The 18,682-nt window shown below is 49.6% G+C and overlaps 1 protein-coding gene across 1 annotated transcript in view; it reads right to left on the minus strand.

Annotated features, from left to right (window-relative positions):
• Window positions 1-2,991: 2,991 nt before the first annotated feature.
• Window positions 2,992-18,682, minus strand: part of MYH16 (myosin heavy chain 16) — a 55,928-nt gene continuing 40,237 nt past the window's right edge. The window contains exons 32-44 of the mRNA XM_077918623.1: window positions 18,518-18,645; window positions 16,979-17,175; window positions 15,185-15,317; window positions 14,495-14,711; window positions 13,352-13,488; window positions 11,385-11,488; window positions 9,923-10,115; window positions 8,850-9,053; window positions 7,591-7,716; window positions 6,872-7,042; window positions 5,417-5,617; window positions 3,588-3,820; window positions 2,992-3,369 (exon numbers count right to left, since the gene is read on the minus strand). Coding sequence (XP_077774749.1) covers window positions 3,614-3,820; window positions 5,417-5,617; window positions 6,872-7,042; window positions 7,591-7,716; window positions 8,850-9,053; window positions 9,923-10,115; window positions 11,385-11,488; window positions 13,352-13,488; window positions 14,495-14,711; window positions 15,185-15,317; window positions 16,979-17,175; window positions 18,518-18,645 — 2,018 coding nt within the window. The 3' untranslated portion in view covers window positions 2,992-3,369; window positions 3,588-3,613. The remainder of the gene's footprint in view (window positions 3,370-3,587; window positions 3,821-5,416; window positions 5,618-6,871; window positions 7,043-7,590; window positions 7,717-8,849; window positions 9,054-9,922; window positions 10,116-11,384; window positions 11,489-13,351; window positions 13,489-14,494; window positions 14,712-15,184; window positions 15,318-16,978; window positions 17,176-18,517; window positions 18,646-18,682) is intronic.

The raw sequence follows: 18,682 nt of genomic DNA on the forward strand, positions 1-18,682 counted from the left end.
ACCTGACCCCCTGCTTAAGCACAGGAGGAGCCAAGGCAAACTGTTCTACTGTTGAACGGCTCTGAGAGTTCAGAGGTTACTCCTACTTCCCTGCCATCCATTGGCTCTAGTCGTGTTTCTCATAGAACTCTGGACATTTCACAGGGAAACCAAAATGCTTGTTTACAAAGCTATTGTACTACCAACCTTACGGTATGCTTGTGAAACATGGACCACTTATAAATGCTATCTCCAGCTCCTTGAAAGATTCCATCAATGGTGTCTCCCAAAAAAATTACACATCACTTGGGAAGGCAGGCGAACCAGTGTACTGGAAGAAACAAGATCACCAGTGTTGAAGCAATGATTCTTCAACATCAACTTCATTGGACTGGTCATGTTGTGCGGATGCCTGATTATCGTCTTTCAAAGCAACTACTCTATTCCAAACTTAAAAATGGAAAGTGTAATGCTGCTGGTCAACAAAAGAGGTTTAAACAAGGCAATTTTTTAAAAATGTAGTATAGTAAAGGTAAAGGTACCCCTGCCCGTACGGGCCAGTCTTGACAGACTCTGGGGTTGTGCGCCCATCTCACTTAAGAGGCCAGGGGCCAGCGCTGTCCGGAGACACTTCCGGGTCACGTGGCCAGCGTGACAAAGCTTCATCTGGCGAGCCAGCGCAGCACACGGAAACGCCGTTTACCTTCCCACCAGTAAGCGGTCCCTATTTATCTACTTGCACCCGGGGGTGCTTTCGAACTGCTAGATTGGCAGGCGCTGGGACCGAGCAACGGGAGCGCACCCCGCCGCGGGGATTCGAACCGCCGACCTTTTGATCGGCAAGCCCTAGGCGCTGAGGCTTTTACCCACAGCGCCACCCGCGTCCCACCAACAATTGGGAAACACTTGCCTGCAAGCACTCCAGTTGGAGAACAGCCTTTACCAAAGGTGTCACGGGCTTTGAAGACACTCAAACTCAAGACGCAAGGGAGAAACTGTTGGGAATTCCATTCCACCCTTTGCTGCAGACATGGGATTGTTGCGTGTCACATTTCTGTTTACATTCCAGCACAGATTGCTGGAATGAGCAGAACTTCCGCTCTGTATTGCTTTTGTTTTTAGTCTCACTCCGAGAAAAGGGCAAGGAGAGACGACATGTTTCTTTGTCCTGATTTATGTATAATAAATGCATAGTTTAGTATGTGTCTACAGCCTCAAGCCTCTTCTGTTGTGCAGTTTACACTGCTGAGTAAAGTGTCTCAAGTCTGCAAGCTTGAGTCGCTGATGCACATTGGAGCAGAGGTCGATGAATCTCCACAGCGGCAAGGCTGAGGGGAGACGCTCCAGCTGGGGCTGAGCCAGCTGGCCTTTCGAACCCCCCTCCCCATTCCGACAGAAACGTGCTAAGAGGAAGGCACGCTTGGCAAATCCACACCGTGATCAACTCCCACCCGGAAATCAATGTCCCCACTGTGGATGGATGTGTGGGTCCAGAATTAGCCTCCACAGTCACATTGTTAAAACCGTGTTTATGGAAGACAACCTTACTCAGCTACAAGTGATCGCTAAAGTAGAAGAGTTTTCAGATCCTATACACCCTTGCTTGGGAGCAAGCCCAACTGAATTTCAGAGCTTACTCCTGCATATAGAATTGTTCTGTCTTACATACATTTCATTGGGTGCAAGAACTACTGAATTTAATAAAAGCCTTTGTTTTTAGTGCCCATCCCTGCTCCTAAGCAAGTTCACATAAGGATGGCCATCTTTAATTCTCCAGATAAATCTGCAAAATTGGGTATCAATAGTATACTAGGTGAGAGCATGAATGACCGCCCTGTTTCTGCATTGATTTGTGGCAGGAGGGTTGTTTTTTTAAGGTTTTTACAGATTAAAAGCTTTGCAACTAGGGCAGCTAAAAAATGCATGAACAGAACACAGCGCCATGTTAATACAGTATTATTTTCCAAGAGGTCTTTTGTTGGTGGGGGAAATGAAACACTTTGGAGCTATATTTGAGTGTCTACCCACCCCAAGCAGGAATATACAATGCAGCAAATCTTAGCTGGGCAGAAATATTTTACGGTAATCTCTCAACTTTCCCACTTAACTTTGTTTCTCTAAGAACAGGGGAGAGGTTGCTAGAATGAAGAGTGGAAAAGATAAATGATGACGTGGATTGGTTGGATGCAGAGAAATGGTGGGAGGAACCAGCTGGGGAACCCCCAGAGGAAGAAAAATCAGAGCCCTGGGAATGGCGGTGGGACAATGCGTGGGAGAAGGACAGGGAGGAGGTGTAAGAAGCTGAAGGGCCTAGTGAGCAGGGAGAGTCTGTGATGCTATATATAGCATCAAGGGGAGGAACCCTGAAAACAACTTGCCCTCGGCATATCGCCCTAGTTTGGATAGCATTTCCCCTCCCAGAAAATGTTCTAATGCTCGGAAAACCCACATAACTGTATTTATCTTACATTGACTTCTTTCTGAATAGACATGTGAAGGAGGTACAGTGGTACCTTGGTTTTCAAATGCCACAGAAGCCAAACGTTTTGGTTTTCGAACGCCGAAAACCCGGAAGTAAATGCTTCCATTTTCGGAGGTCGAACGGCTTCTGCACATGTACGCCTTTGCGCCTTGGTTTTCGAACGTTCCAGTAGTCAAACGGTCTTCCGGAACAGACTACACTTGAAAAACCAAGGTACCACTGCATGGGGAACCTCTGGCCTTCCAGATCTTTCTGAGGTAGAACTCCCTTTATCTCTGACTTGCTGGGCTGATGGGAATTGTAGTTCACAGCGTCTGGAGGGCCAGAGGTTCCTCTTATTTGTAGTATTTTTAAGTATTTTATTTAAGTATTTGATGCACCCTTTATTTTGTATCATAAGCTGCCCTGGGCGTTTATTTAAAGGGCGGGATACAAATCAAGAAAAGCAAACAGTTCCTCTCTTCAAAATCGTTGCTAAACCAACGTATCCATGCACAGCCGTGGAAAGAAAGAATAAGAGCTCACCAAGGTTGTTTTCTATGGGATTAAGCTTTATTAAGACTATGCATTCAGGACTATTTTGCAGGAGACAGCTGAGGCCTCGCCTTCGTAACATTTTCCGTCCTTGACATGAAAATGCAAGCAGGGTGTGTGGAGAACAGACTCGTTCCAACTCAGAAAACATATCAGTATAACCTTCTTGGTAAATAAAACATTCTCTGGGAGAAGAGATGGGGTTTCAAGCTCCTGTATATGGTGGATGCTTTGCTAACCGCCATTTCTCCCCATTCTTTTCACTTCCAACTTCCCTTCTTGAGTGTCTTTTCCATTGCCTTAAGCTGCTCCAGTCCTCACTAGGGAAGCCGTCCTGCAAGAGGCAGCTGCATGGAGATGCTTCGTCCATCCGCCTGCAAAGTTAAGCACAGTTGGGACAACGTCAGTTGCAAAAGGATACAGAGGGCTAGCTGGCTGAATTGGTCCTACTTGAGCCAGCAAGGAGGCCAGGGGAGAATTAGCTGTGGGGTCTCAGAATGGGTGATCTTCATAAAAGGGGAGGGGGGGAGAGAAGGTTAAAGGGAGCCCCTCCAAGATCACTTAAAAACCAGGGCAGAAATAGCACACCTACCAGCTGCAGGTTCAAAGAGACGGGAGCTATTCCTCAGCCGTTGACTTGGAGGAGCTGGAGGACTTGGCCACCTGGATTATTTCTACGGAGGTGAATGCTTTGCCAGCTGAGACTCTGTGCCTCGTGCGTAGTTTGTTCAGGGCCGACTCGGCCATCCCAGCCCTCTCTTCGGCATCGTCCAACTCATGCACAGTCTTCCGGTACCTCGCCAGACTCTGGTTAGCCTGTTCTTCCTATAGGGAGTTGAAGTGGGGGGAAAGAGTTTGGTTGTTTTGTACTGGGCGGCTTGAGAAACAGTTTTCGGTCATTTGCTGGGAGCGGATGCATGCCTGCGTTTCCCCAAAGGTCTCGTACAGGAACACACCCGCACCATATATTTTTACACATTTCTACCACTTTTACATTCATAGCTGTTGGGAGTGTTGCAAGTATCGACTCTGTGTTAAGTGGAAATGCTGACTCGCGAGGTGTGAGGTGTGAGTCAGCCTCACAAGCAACTGGGAGAGAGCTAATAGGTTTAAAGCAGTGTTTCTCAAACTTGAGTCACCAGCTATTTTGGGACTACAACTCCCATCATCCCTAGCTAGCAGGACCAATGGTCAGGGATGATGGGAATTGTAGTGTGAATTAGGATGAGGTAGACTGCAACTGGAATAAAAGCTTTACATGGAACAAGGGGTGACTCCGGAGTGCTTCACGGGGTTGCTATCCATCAGTAACAATATTCCACTGGTTGTACCACTTTTAACAGTCATCCTAGGCGCCAACTCCTTGAGGCCCTGAGTGCCCGAGCACCCACAAAATTCCCCATGAAGGGGCCAGGCACTCACAAATTTCAGTGCCAGGGCCATGCACGCTGCATGGCACCCACGGTCTCTGGCACCCAAAGTTGTGGGGCCAAGCTGGAACTCCTGACAATTGTGGCTCCCCCCCCCAAAGAATCCTGGGAGCTGTAGTTTACACCCACACAGAGCTGCAGTTCTCAGCACTCTACAGTTCCCAGGATTCTGTGGGGGGAGACTTGTGTTTTAAATGTGCTTTAAAATGCGTGTTGTGGATGTGACCGAAGCCGAAATGCATTGTTCCTAGAGTACACTGGGATCCCTGATGTTAAGCAGAGTGAGGTGGCAGATGGTGGCAAGTGGCAGCGACGTCACATCTGCACATCATGCACCCTTTAAGCAAGCCTGATGGCCCTCTCAAATAAAAGGGCTTCTTTTATTCCTTATGCGTTGATTTTTATCACATTCCAATTTGAATTCCATGGAATTTAGACTGCAGTGCAATAGAGCAGAACACAAGAAACGAAAGAAGCAATTAAAAATACCGTATTTTTCGCTCTATAGGACACACTTTTTCCCCTCCAAAAATGAAGTGGAAATGTGTGTGCGTCCTATGGAGTGAATGCAGGCTTTCGCTGAAGCCTGGAGAGCGAGAGGGGTCAGTGCGCACTGACCCCTCTCGCTCTCCAGGCTTCAGGCAGCTATCCACAAGCTTTCGGAGCGCTCCAAAGGCTTGCGGATAGCAGCCTGCAGCCTGAAGTCTGGGGAGTGCAGTGCCAACTCCCGCTGCGCTCCCCGGGCTTCAGGCAGCTATCCGCAAGCCTTCTGAGCGCAGCGGGAGTTCCCGCTGGGCTCCGAAGGCTTGCGGATAGCAGCCTGTTCTGGGGGCTGGGGTCGGGGGAAGCTCGGGCTTCCCCCGCCTCAGCCCCGCAGCTAAAAAGGAAGTTTGGAAGCCCCTGCGATTCCCCACCCCCTAGTCAATGTGCCTGTCAAGGGAGGAGGCAGGGGAAGAGAGAAATGATGCTCAAGGCCACTCCTGGTACATACAGCTTCCTCGATCTGCCTCTTGTAGGTCTTCATCTTGCTCTGCAGCTTCTCCACCAGCTCCTGCAAGCGCTGGTTGGTCTTGTGGTCCTCCTCCGTTTGGAAGACCAGCTCCTTCAGGCGACGCTCATTCTTGTGCACGATTTTCATCGTCTCCACGTGGCGCTTCTGTTCCGAATCCAGCTCTGTTTCCAGCTCCTTGATCTGGAAAAGGGGGTGGGGGAGATTGAGGCCGTGGAAATGTGGAAAGCTACCTTAAACTGAGTCAGATCCTTGGTCCCTCTCGCTGGGAACTGTCTACACTGACTGGCAGCAGCTATCCAGGGTTTTGGGCAAGGGGCTGAACCTGGAACTGCCAGCGGGCAAAAAGGATTTCCTACCACAGGGCTACAGCCCTTTCCAAGGGACCTAAGACAATGTCTTCTACTGAATTCACTGGGTGACCATGAGTTCTAGTGTTATATGAGAGAGGGAGGGAGGGAGGGAGGGAGGGAGGGAGGGAGGAAGGAAGGAAGGAAGAAAGAAAGAAAGAAAGAAAGAAAGAAAGAAAGAAAGAAAGAAAGAAAGAAAGAAAGAAAGAAAGAAACCTCTCTCTGAAGAAGAAGAGGAGTTTGGATTTGATATCCCGCCTTTCACTCCCTTTTAAGGAGTCTCAAAGCGGCTCACATTCTCCTTTCTCTTCCTCCCCCACAACAAACACTCTGTGAGGTGAGTGGGGCTGAGAGACTTCAGAGAAGTGTGACTGGCCCAAGGTCACCCAGCAGCTGCATGTGGAGGAGCGGGGAATCAAACCCGGTTCACCAGATTATGAGTCCACCGCTCTTAACCACTACACCACACTGGCTCTGTCCAATTCCTCCACATCATTCTATTCACCTCTGTGATTTCCCTGAGGGGCAGATGGGACTTGTCAGCCTGGGAAGGCAGCCCATCTAGGAGAAGGAAAACCCTGATCCTAAACCTCTGCTGCCTTGCAGGACATATTCAGGAGGAGAAGCAGCTAAGGAGTAACCCCACACAAATTCAGAGTGGAGTCCCTAAGACGGTTGGATGGCGCATTGTATGGCTCCTTCTGGCATCTCTTGCAGCCAAGCTGTTTCCAAACGTCTTGGTCTGCTTTCCTTTGGACCACACCAGAGAGGTCTTGTCATGTGAGAAGCCCAGGACCTCCATACACCTTGCCCTGGCTTGTGAGGTCGCTTTGGCGCTGCTAACACAGCAGTTTGACTCCACCCCTGGAGGCACACTCCATTGTCTCTTGAGACAGATGCCGATTAAAAAATAAGTAATGATTTCTCCTCTTAACTGCCTTTTCTGTGGCCCTCATGGTGAAGAAGGTTCTCTGCTCCCGGCAGGTCTGGGGTTAATCTGAAGATTCAGCACCTCTGTGCATCTTTGGTCTGGCAACATGCATATTTTGGGGACGAGGTCAGAGGCAACGGGGAAGCGTCCTCCTACCTTGGTCTCCAGCTTCATGATGGTTCGCTTCCCTCCTTTCAGGGCCATTTGCTCAGCTTCCTCCATCTTGACTTGCAGGTCTTTTATGGTGACCTCATGGTTCTTCTTAATCCTCTCCAGGTGCATGGAGTGATCTTGCTCCTGGCGCAGCTCCTCTGCCATGCGGGTCGCCTGGAAGGGGTGGGGAGGGTAAGTAGTAAGTATTAGAATCACCAAGAGCAGCAAGCGTCAGAACTCGGCTCCATCTCATGTATTCAGAGCAGCCCAACGGAAGGAAGGGGAATGTTGAGTGATACTCAGGGCTATGGAACGCAAGTAGCTGGCCTCAACCTGTTTATTGAGCGTGCATCCTGATATCTTTGTAGGAAAGTGAGGCAATGCTATCTACTGTATTTGATGGTCTCTGTGTACTTTCCCCATCACTTTCCTAACTGCAAATAGCCCGTTTTTTTTTTAAATGGTTGTACCAGAGCACTTTAATCCAATTTAATTGTGCAAACCTTAATTTTCGGTGCACAGTCCCTTCTGCAAAATAGTGATAGCCTGGAGTTGACCGAGGTGTGATTAAAAAATAAACAAACATGAATGAAGAGTATGAGATTCCTCATCCTTTAACCTCACATTATTGATACACAAAGGATCATCCCTTTCTATTTGCCACCATAAAAATAATAGGCTATAATTATCCCTGAGCCTTATTCGGCAGGGATGCAACTCACATCAGCCACTGCCTTCTTTGCTTTCTCGTCCGCCGTTCGGAACTCGCTGATGAGCTCCTCGTGATCATTAGTGATGCGCTGGAGGTCAGATTCCAGTTTTCTCTTGATCACCAGCAGGCTTTGGTTCTGCAGAGGGAAAAGAAGAGTTTGGGGTAAGCAATTGCCTCAGTTGTTGCAGAAATGCAGAGACAGACTGCCTGTTCTAATGCCTGAATGCTGCTTTTTTTATTGCATGCTTTGAGCTAGTTGCCTGTGATGATGGCTGGTGCCACTGGGCCTGATAGGACAGAAAGCAAGGAGACCCACAACAGGTAGCACCAAAACCAGTGACAGGCAGAGCCAGCTTAGTCTAGTTTGGTCCCTGCCTCCCTGCTGAGTTCTGCAAGGGGCAATAATGCGACTAAGGAGGAGAAAGTCAACAGGGAGTGCCACCATCTGGACTGGCGGCAAGTAAGAAGACAGACGGGCAGTATCAAAGAATGAGCCAGCAGTAAATCACACCATTCAAGGTTGGAGTTAACTCTTTATTTGCCAAAACATTATTTTCACAGACTTGGCGGAGAGTGCGGCCTAACAAGCAAAACAGCTCCTTCCCGTTGGGTCTTAGACATAAAATCAGTTGCTGAGACTGAAAGCCCCCGCCTCCCCACAGCTGTCTGTCCCCTCATCTTCAGGGTTTTCCCCCAAACAATTTGAGACTGTTCCTGTGTGAGGCTAATTTCTCCTCCACCCTCTTCATGCCTCTGCTGGTTCTGGGAGACCAGCAGGGAGGGGAGCTTTTCACAGCAGAAGGGGGAGACACCCATGACTCTTCACCACCTGGGCTCACCTCTGCCCCTTGGCCTCCCTCCTCTCCTGCTTCAGCTTGTGCCTCTGATTCTGGACTTCTATCTGCCACAGACTCTCCCATCTCACTAAGCCCTGTTACTTCTTCAGCTTCTGATACATCCTCTTCCCAGTCTGACTACTCGGCGGCATCCCACCACCACTGTCCAGGCTCTGAGCCTCCTTCCCTTCAGGGTTCCCCAGCCAGTTCCTCCCATCATTCCTCTGCGTCCAGCCAGTCGATGACTTCTAGGGGCTGGCTAAGGGCAGACAGACTAGTGAAGGAGCGCTGCCCTAATGGACCACTCTCCATTGGCTGGTCTAAGCAGGGCGTGCGTCTGCTTAGTTTTACCAACGGGTTCAACATGCTGCACATCAAACTGCCCAGCTAGTCAGCCAACCACACCCAGGACAGGCAGGTCCTCTGTCCTCACCTGGACGTTGAGTTCATTGTGCCTCTCGGAGACCTCCACCAACTCCTGCTCAAGCAGTTTGCGGGAGCGCTCGCTGCCCTCCAGGCCGGTGCGAACTTCCTCCAGCTCCGTTTGGAGAAGGCTGAGGCGACGCTCCTGGAGGTTGTACTGTTCCCGGAGCTCTTCATGCTGGCGGGCATCCTCGTCCATCTGGATCTGGAGGTCCTGAAGGTGGAAAAGTAGCCAGTGGAGTCAGGCTGGGGACCACCCCAGATCCACAAGATGGGTTGCACATGGGACATGCAGCACTGTACCTAATATTAGTCACGTTCATTGAGGTCCAGCTCTGAGGGCCTTCTGGTGGTTCCCTCACTGCGAGAAGTGAAATTACAGGCAACCAGGCAGAGGGCCTCCTCAGTAGTGGTACCCGCCCCATGGAATGCCCTCCCATCAAATGTCAAGGAGATAAATAACTATACACCTTTTAGAAGACATCTGAAGGCAGCCCTGCGTCTGAAAGTCTTTAATGTTTGATGTCTTATTGTGCTTTTATGCCCAGAGTGGCTGGGGCAACCCAGTCAGATGGGTGGGTTACAAATAATGAAATCAGCAACATCGTTTGGTGTGGCTAACTCAGTTCCACTCATTTCAATGGGTCTACTCTGAGAACTTGGATAGCTACAACCTGTACCTAGGAAGCTGCCTTAGGCTGAGTCAAGCTGTTGGCCTATCAAACTCCATCTCATTTACACTGGTTGTAGACCAGTCTGTCCACACCCCAATCTGAACTCTGCCAAACTGTACATAATCTGCCCTGAAAAGAGCCATTGCTCAGTGTAGGGTGTTGGAAAGAAAGGCGTTTCGGTTCACATTTTGACTGGGCAAGAGCCTTGGCTCAGAGGTAGAACACGCAAGAAGACCACAGAAGGTCTTGAGATCAACCTTGCCAGCTCTGTCTGAGGAGAACAAGCAACCCAGGGGTTTCTCCAACTTGTGTTAACCTGCAAAGCTTTTCCTCAGAAGACCATCCCCTCCAGGCACCATTTTCTCTTCCGCCTGGCTTCTCCCTCCCTTCCTCATGATCTTTTTCTCACCTTGATCTGTTGCTGGAGTTTCTTCAGCGTCTTGACCAGCTCGCTGTTGTTCCTGTTGGCGTGGTCCAGCTGGATCTCCATCTCGTTCAGGTCGGTCTCCATCTTCTTTTTCAGACGGAGCGCCTCAGCCCGGCCTTTCGCCTCCAGCTCCAGGCTGGATTGAAGGGCCTCAATGGCCCGCTGGTGGTTTTTCCTGCAGAGGAGAACAAAGGCATCCATTTGTCTCAATTCCACTCCCCCACCCCCTTAGTTTTTTATTTATACTTTTCAAATTTATACCTTTCATTAGTTTTACAATCAATTTAACGTTTCAAAATTTGACTTCCTCCCCCCTCTTTCTGCGGTTCCTTAAATTTATTTTTTAATATCTTCTGCATACCCAAATTCATTTAACTTGCTCGTTTAATTATCTACTGTAAATATATACTTTTATAAAACGGCAGGTTATTACAATAATCCTGCTAATGTTTTTATCTGTTTACAATTTATCTGTAAATATTCAATAAACCATTTCCATTCTTTTATTAAAAAAAGTTTGTTTTCTTGATTTATTATTCTTCCGGTAAGTTTCGCCATTTCTGCATGTTCCATAAGTTTTTGTATCCATTCTTCCTTTGCGGGGACTTCTTCTAGTGTCTCAATCCCTCTCAGTCATGAAGCTCAGTTGGGGATCTTACACTAATCTGTCTGTCTGTCTGTCTGTCTGTCTGTCTGTCTGTCTGTCTGTCTCTCTCTCTCTCTCTCTAATGTGCCAAAAAATTATCCTGCATTTCATCATTGTACATTACTGAATACAGAAATGCCGTCTGAAAATTATCAAAGAGGATTGAAATGGTCAATGAAAATCTCATGAATGGGATATGGGTTTTTGATGCAGTTACCTTGCCAAGTCTCCTTCCTTTCATTTTAAACCTCCTCACCTAGCATTCTGCCCTCTGCAGCCTCCTCAGGTGCCTGCACTCCCATAAAAGGCCAGAGGAAGATGTTGTGAACTTATACCTCCCCACTTGGGCTTTTTCGAATCGGGGAATGCAGGCAGCAGGGAAGGCTGCAGAAATATTTACCAGAAAGAAAACCACACACATACACACACACCAGCCACTTTTCTAGACCAAGGAAAGTTCAAAATCCCACAACCACTGATATCCCAAATAAGTTAACAAGTGTTCCAAATAGAACAGCTATAAAATGAGAAGTAATGTTCACTGGCTGGCAGTGTGGAGCAGTGGCTAGAGTGCTGGACTAGGGACAGAGAGACCAAGGGTTCAAATCCCCACTCAACACATTGGGTGACTTTGGGCTAGCCACCGTCTCTGCCTAACCTACCTCGCAGGGTGGTTGTGAGGATTAAAACAAAGATTAAAAAGGGGAGAACCTCATCTCTCTCAAATACTTCTTTTTTTGTTGTTCCCAGTTTTAACCTTCCGCTTCCTGCCTCTCGCACGCGTTCTGCGCTCCATACCTTGTGGCTTCAAACTCCTCCTCCTTCTCATGAATCCTCCTGTCAATGTCTGCCTTGACTTGCGCCAGTTCAAGCTGGATGCGGATGAGCTTGCTCTCTTCCACCTGTCGGCAGAAACAAGGAGACGTGTGGATGACAGGCTCTTTAAAGGGGAAAACAGCTATTGACTACTTTAGTAGGGACCGATCAGCTATGGGTGTCTGAGCGATGTGGGGCAAAGGACTTGGAACCCCCTTCAAGCTCGGCAAAGGAACATAACTCCCAACACTTACCTTAGACGCTCAGGTGCCAATCAAGCTTATTATTATTTTCTTTTTCATGTACCATTATTCTTTACTCTCTACCTCATAGCACAGGTTTCCTCAACCTTGGCCCTCCAAATGTTTTGGGCCTACAACTCCCATGTTCCCTAGCTAGCAGGACCAGTGGTCAGGGATGAAGGAAATTGTAGTCTCAAAACATCTGGAGGGCTGAGGTTGAGGAAGCCTGTCATAGCATATCCGAATCTTAAAGGTAAAGGTAAAGGGACCCCTGACCATTAGGTCCAGTTGTGGACGACTCTGGGGTTGCGGCGCTCATCTCGCTTTATTGGCCGAGGGAGCCGGCGTACAGCTTCCGGGTCATGCGGCCAGCATGACTAAACTGCCTCTAGCGAACCAGAGCAGCACATGGAAACGCCGTTTACCTTCCCGCCAGAGTGGTACCTATTTATCTACTTGCACTTTGACGTGCTTTCGAACTGCTAGGTTGGCAGGAGCTGGGACCGAGCAACGGGAGCTCACCCTGTCGCGGGGATTCGAACCGCCGACCTTCTGATCGGCAAGTCCTAGGCTCTGTGGTTTAACCCACAGCGCCACCCGCGTCCCGAATCTTAGGATCAATCAAGGCTACTAGCTCGGCTTATGGCTATTCTCTGCCACCATGGTCAGAGGCAATGATGTTTCTGAATACCAGCTGCTGGGAATTGCAGCTGTGCAGAGTATTATCACGCTCAGATCCTGTTTCCAGGCTTTTCATGGCCACCTGAGTACAACAGCAACTCTGCCCCTTGCAGTTTCCTGCAACTGGCATTCAGAAGCACCACTTCCTCTCACTGAGCAGGAGGCCAATGGAATATGGATGGCGATGCCCTTTGCAGGGCCGGAAATGCTGAAAAAATGAGGCTGCTCATGTTTTTCGTGTTGGCGTTCATCTGTCTCGAGACGCAACGGAGTGTGCCTCTGGGGGTGAAGTCAAATCGCTGCATTTGCAGCACCAAAGTGACCTCCCCGGGGTGCAAGCCTGGGCGGTGTGCATGGAGGTCCTGGGCTGCCCACATGACAAGCCACACACACACACCCTTGACCTCGCTGATGTGGTCCGAAGGAAAGCAGAGCAAGGCATTTGGCAGCAGCTTGGCTGCAGCAGTTGCTGGAAGGAGGCGTACAGGACGACAAAGAGAAATGAGGCCGGGGAAAGGCTGGCACTGCAGCATAAAGGCTGCTGGACACGCCCCCCCATGGCACCTGGTTGGACGGCCACCGGGGGGGGGGGGCATGAGCGCCAGCCAGGTGAGCTGGAGGCAGGGGGCAACGCCCCCTGCTAGGAGCGGTGTTCAGGCTCCCGCCCACAACCACTCCCCTCTCTTTCAGGGAGGAGAGTCTTTGCTGGCAGGAGGCGTACAAGGTGCCATCCAACCGTCTTAGGAACCACATTCTGGATTTGTGCAGGTTTCACTCCTTAGCCTTTTCTTCTCCTGAAGATATCCCGTAAGGCCATGGAGGTTTAGGATCAGAGTTTTCCTTCTCCTAGACGGGCTGCCTTCCCAGGTAGATGAGCCCCATCTGCCCCTCACTTCCCTCTACAGCACATGCAGAAACTGCCTTCTTGACCACTGGACCCTCTATTGGTCTTGTCTGCTCCAGAGCCTGTCTCCACACGCAGGGGAAGTCCTACTAATGCTTAATAAATAAACAAGGAATCATTACCTCCAGGGTTGATTCTGCTTCTTCCAGGGCCACCTGCAGCTCGTCCTTCTCAAGCTCCAGTTTCTTCTTCATCTTCTGCAGCTCATGGACACTCCTCCCTCCCTCGCCCAGCTGGTCAATCAGATCTTTAATCTCCTCTGAGGGGGGAAAAAGCACACACACAAATCTTTTCAATGCTTCCGTGGTATTTCAGGCCTGCAAACTGGAGGGATGTACAAATCTCTCCATTTCCGTTCCACCACATTTCTCATTCGTCCGCACCAATTTGTGATTTAAAAACAACTCATGGAAACTCATCGACATTTGAGTGCGAATTTCTCCTCATAAGCAATTTTTGCATGTAGTTTTGCCTAACAGGCACACATTTGTAAGTGGTTTCCTCCAATGAAATGCATTTCGTATGTTTATTTTCACTTATATAGGCATTCCTATGCACATTTCACTCTAGGACAGGGGTCAGCAACCTGCAGCCCATGGGCCACAAGCAGCCCATGGGGGTCGTTTAAATGGCCCCCGAGCCACCCCCGAACCGAGCCACCTGCTCGGCAAGTCCCTGCATGCTGCGCTAAACCGGCACAGTGCAGCGCTTCTGTGGGCGCAGACACAATCTGGCCCACGGAGCGATCTCCCGGGAGTGAACTGGCCCAGGCGAGGTACACCTTGCTGACCCTGGCTCTAGAATATGCATTTTTGGAGACGAAGAAGAAGAGTTTGGATTTGATATCCCGTTTTATCAGTACCTTAAGGAGTCTCAAAGTGGCTCACAACTTCCTTTCCCCTCCTCATCCACAACAAACACTCTGTGAAGTGAGTGGGGCTGAGAGACTTCAAAGAAGTGTGACTGGCCCAAGGTCACCCAGCAGCTGCATGTGGAGGAGCAGGGAAGCGAACCCAGTTCACTAGATTACGAGTCCACCGCTCTTAACCACTACACCACACTGGCTCTCATGTGTTACTTTGCTTAATAACTGCAAGGGAAAATTCATGGAAGCACAAATTTCGAAGGAGGGCTGTATTTCTGTCCGTGTCTTGTATTTCAGAAAGTGAAAATTAGATCAGTTCGCCTTCTGATTGGAACTGAACCAAATCTTGTCTCCACCCTATTTCCTAGCACAGAGAAACTACAGCCCCAGAAACACTTGCCTTGGAGGGTCTTGTTATCCTTCTTCACAGATTCCAAGTGCTCCAAGGATTCCTCATAGGCCGTCTTGAGCTTGAAGTTCTCTGTCATGTACATGCGGCACTCCTTCTGGGAGTTGTCTACTTCCAGCTGCAGCTCCTCGCACTTCTGGTGCCACTCCGCAAGCATCTTGTCAAAGGCTCTCTGCTTCTTGTCCAGGGCTGCGCAGGCTGCATTGGCCTGGGGAGAGAAAGTCAAGCAGGGCATTTAATAATACAGTGGTACCTCTGGTTGCGAACGGGATCCGTTCCGGAGGCCCATTCTTAACATGAGCAGAACGCAACCTGCGTCTGTGCATGTGCAGGTCATGATTCGCCACTTCTGCGCATGCACATGACATCATTTTGTGCATCTGCGCATGCGTGAGCAGCGAAACCCGGAAGTAACCCTTTCCGGTTCTTCCGGGTTGCTGGGGGACGCAACCTGAAAACACTCAACCTGAAGCAAACGTAACATGAGGTATGACAATAATAATAATAATAATAATAATAATAATAATAATAATAATAATAATAATAATAATAATAATTTACTATTTATACCCTGCCCATCTGGCTACTCTGGGCGGCTTCCAACAAAAGATTTAAAAATGCATTAAAACATCAGTCATTAAAAACTTCCCTAAACAGTTTTGGGAACTGCGAATCGGGTACCTTCTCGAGATCCAGAGTGAGGTCTTCCACTTCCATCTGCAGCCTCTGCTTGTTCTTCTCCATGCTGGCCACCCGGGCTTGAGCCGTTTCAGCCGTCTCCTCTGCCTCCTGGAGCCGGGCGGTCAACTTTCTCCTGGAAGAAGACACCGCGACACGAGAATGCAAGTCAGCGTTGCATCGGTTGTGGGTTTAATACCGTAGGTGGCGGCAGCATCCTTCCAGAGTAACATTGCTGCATCCCTTCCTGGCTCTCAGACAGGCCCATAACTGGAGATGTGCTTCCATGCACTTCACCTGACACCTCTACAGGGATGAGGATGGAGATATCTGGATCTGACTGTAAAGAAGGCGGCAGGTGAACTAATCTGGGGAGGCCATTCCACAGCAGAGAAGGCTGCAACGCAATTGCATTGGGCGCACTTGCTCCAAGCCGATTTCCAGACCGAATTCAACGTGCCTGTCTTAAAGCCCTCCATGTGGGGATGGGAGACCCTCTGGCACCCCGGATGTTGCTGGACTACAACTCCCATCAGCCCTAACCAGGCTGGCAGGGGCCAACGACTGTTGGGAGTTCCAGCAACATGCGGACGGCACATCGGCTATTCCCCAAGATAGATACTGGGCACCATAAAGAGCAGGGGATATTTCGTGTTTATTATGGAACCTTTGTCCCAGCGCAGGCGACAACAGAATGATAAGTTGTCGAACAAATAAAATTATGAACAACTGGAAAACAAAGCACTTCCATTTATAAAAAACACACACACAAACATTTCAACGCAATTCCACATATAAATAGAGTTTTAAAAATAGTTCCAGTGCAGATTCAGACTGGGGAAAATCTCTGCTTAAAAGACTTGATGAAAGAGGAAAGGAATGGAAAGACGACAGCGGCAGCATCCAGTGGTCGAGCTTCATGCTCCGGCACCAGGGGGCGGAGAGCAAGCAGGGGCGGGGGCTGGTGCGCATCCCGGGGGTGTGGAATGCCGCCTGTGAGGGCATGGTGCCCAGCGCAGGCAGGGGAGCAGCCGCGATGGCACCCTAGAGGGATTGCGTTGCCAGGGGCGGTGCGCTCCCCCCGCACTCCTCTTCCTCCGCCACGGACAGCGTCTGTCTCATATTCCAGGGAAGGTGCAAACACACCAAAAGCCCAATTCCTACATTCCTTCTTGTCTGGCCCTTGGGACACCTCCAGGCCAGCTCTCCTTTGCACCCTGCTTGAGTATTTTCCTGTGGTTGGAAAGTGTTGTTTATAATCCCCTTTCCTTGCCTGGACAGAGGATAGAAAGAGGAAGTGGTATGTGTGTGCCTACTGTAAAGGTAAAGGGACCCCTGACCATTAGGTCCAGTCGTGACCGACTCTGGGGTTGCGATGCTCATCTCGCTTTATTGGCCAAGGGAGCCGGCGTACAGCTTCCGGGTCATGTGGCCAGCATAACTAAGCTGCTTCTGGCGAACCAGAGCAGTGCACAGAAACGCCATTTAACTTCCTGCCGGAGCGGTACCTATTTATCTACTTGCACTTTGACGTGCTTTCGAACTGCTAGGTTGGCAGGAACAGGGACCGAGCAACGGGAGCTCACCCCGCTGCAGGGATTCGAACCGCCAACCTTCTGATCGGCAAGTCCTAGGCTCTGTGGTTTAGCCCACAGCGCCACCCGCTTTGCCTACTGTACAAAAGTATAATTTACACGTATTGTTCCACCCACTTGTCTCTGGCTCTGACCAACACTAGCATATGGCCATCAGAAGGTTGACCAGGAGCCCCCTCCCTCTCCCCAAAATCATGCTCACTTAGTCTCTTCCAGCTCCTCCGTCCTCTGAATGGCATCCGTTTCATATTTGGTCCTCCACGTGGTGACTTCGGTGTTGAGCTTGGAGACCAAGCGTTGCAGCTCTGCTTTGCCGCCTTGCTCTTCCTCCAGCTGCTCTTTGATCAGGTCCAGGTCGTGTTTGGTGTTGGCCAGACTTACCACGGCGGCGCTCCGAGCCTACAGACACCAAAGCCATAGCTGCTTAGTACAGTTTCCCATTTAGTTCCTCTACTTAAAATTTCTACCCTGCCCTTCAGCCCTACATGGCTCGACCCTGGTAAGCCCAGGTGATCAGAGTGTATGGAGAGGTCCATAGGTACACTCTTCACACCAGGAGTGGCTCAACTTTGACCCTCCAGATGTTGGGCTACAACTTACATCATTGTTTCCCAAACTTGGACCTTTAGCTGTTTTGGGACTACAATTCCCATCATCCCTGACCACTAGTCCTGCTAGACTCCCTCAGAAGGTGGTGGACTCTCATTCATTGGTAGACTCCCTCAGAAGGTGGTGGACTCTCAATCATTGCTAGACTCCCTCAGAAAGTGGTGGACTTTCATTCATTGCTAGACTCCCTCAGAAGGTGGTAGACTCTAGACTCCCTCAGTCCTGCTAGAAGGTGATGGACTCTCATTCATTCATTGCTAGACTCCCTCAGAAGGCAGTGGACTCCCATTCATTGGAGGTTTATAAGCAGAGGTTGGATGGCCACATGCCATGGATACTCAGCACATGAGATTCCTGCATTGCAGGGGGTTGAGCTAGATGACCCTCAAGGTCCCTTCCAACTCTACAATTCTATGATTCTATGCAAAGCACCCTCCTTCTCGGTGAACCGGAATGTGATGCACTCCTATGAGAAAAAGCAAATTGCTGACTCTGGCTGCATACTGGCAATCTTTTGTTTTGTTTTGTTTTAAAGGGAAAATTGTAGTCCATGATAATTATGAAGACATGTCAGGTCTGGGCCAGAGGTAGCTGTCAGGAGCCAGGAAATAAGACCAATGAAGATTAGGACGTCAACCAGAAGGTTGGACTGGAGAACCAAACTGGGATCAGGGCCACAGAGCAAGCCCAGAAGCACAAGACTTGCCACAGCTCAGATAATTATTGGTGCTTAAACAAAGTGCCATTGAGTCAGGAAGTCTTCTTATACTCTGTTCTGCCCAGGAAGAGCCAATGGCCAGCCTGGGTCAGTCAGTCCAGAAGGTTCTACACTGCGAAGCTGCAGTGACGTTTCTCGCCACATGGGGCTGGAAGGTTTGATTGGGGAAGAGCCAGAGTGCCACCCTCCATGGCAAAGGACCTACCCTTTAAGGCAGGAATAAGGAACAATAGCGAACCAGTTGAGATCTTCAACATGCTGCAGTTATGGAGTCCACCACATGGGGCAGCATTCCTGACAGAAGGTTCTTATACTGAGAGGCTGCGCTTCTGCCGCTCATCCCAAGGGGGCGCTGGTCAGCAGTTCTGAATGAGGCATGCATGTTTTTCTATACAATTATTCACCCATCTTTACCTTGGACTCTTCGTCCAGCTGCCGCTTGAAGTCGTCCACCTGGGAGGTGAGGGACGTCTTGACGCGGAGAATCTGGTTCAGCCTCGTCTGGCTCTCCTCATGCTCCCGACTCAGCTCACTGTTCTCAGCTGTAGCAGAAAGTAGCGGGAAAGCCCAGGCTTAAGG

This window comes from Podarcis muralis, chromosome 14 (assembly GCF_964188315.1).
Source record: "Podarcis muralis chromosome 14, rPodMur119.hap1.1, whole genome shotgun sequence".
Lineage (NCBI taxonomy): Eukaryota > Metazoa > Chordata > Lepidosauria > Squamata > Lacertidae > Podarcis > Podarcis muralis.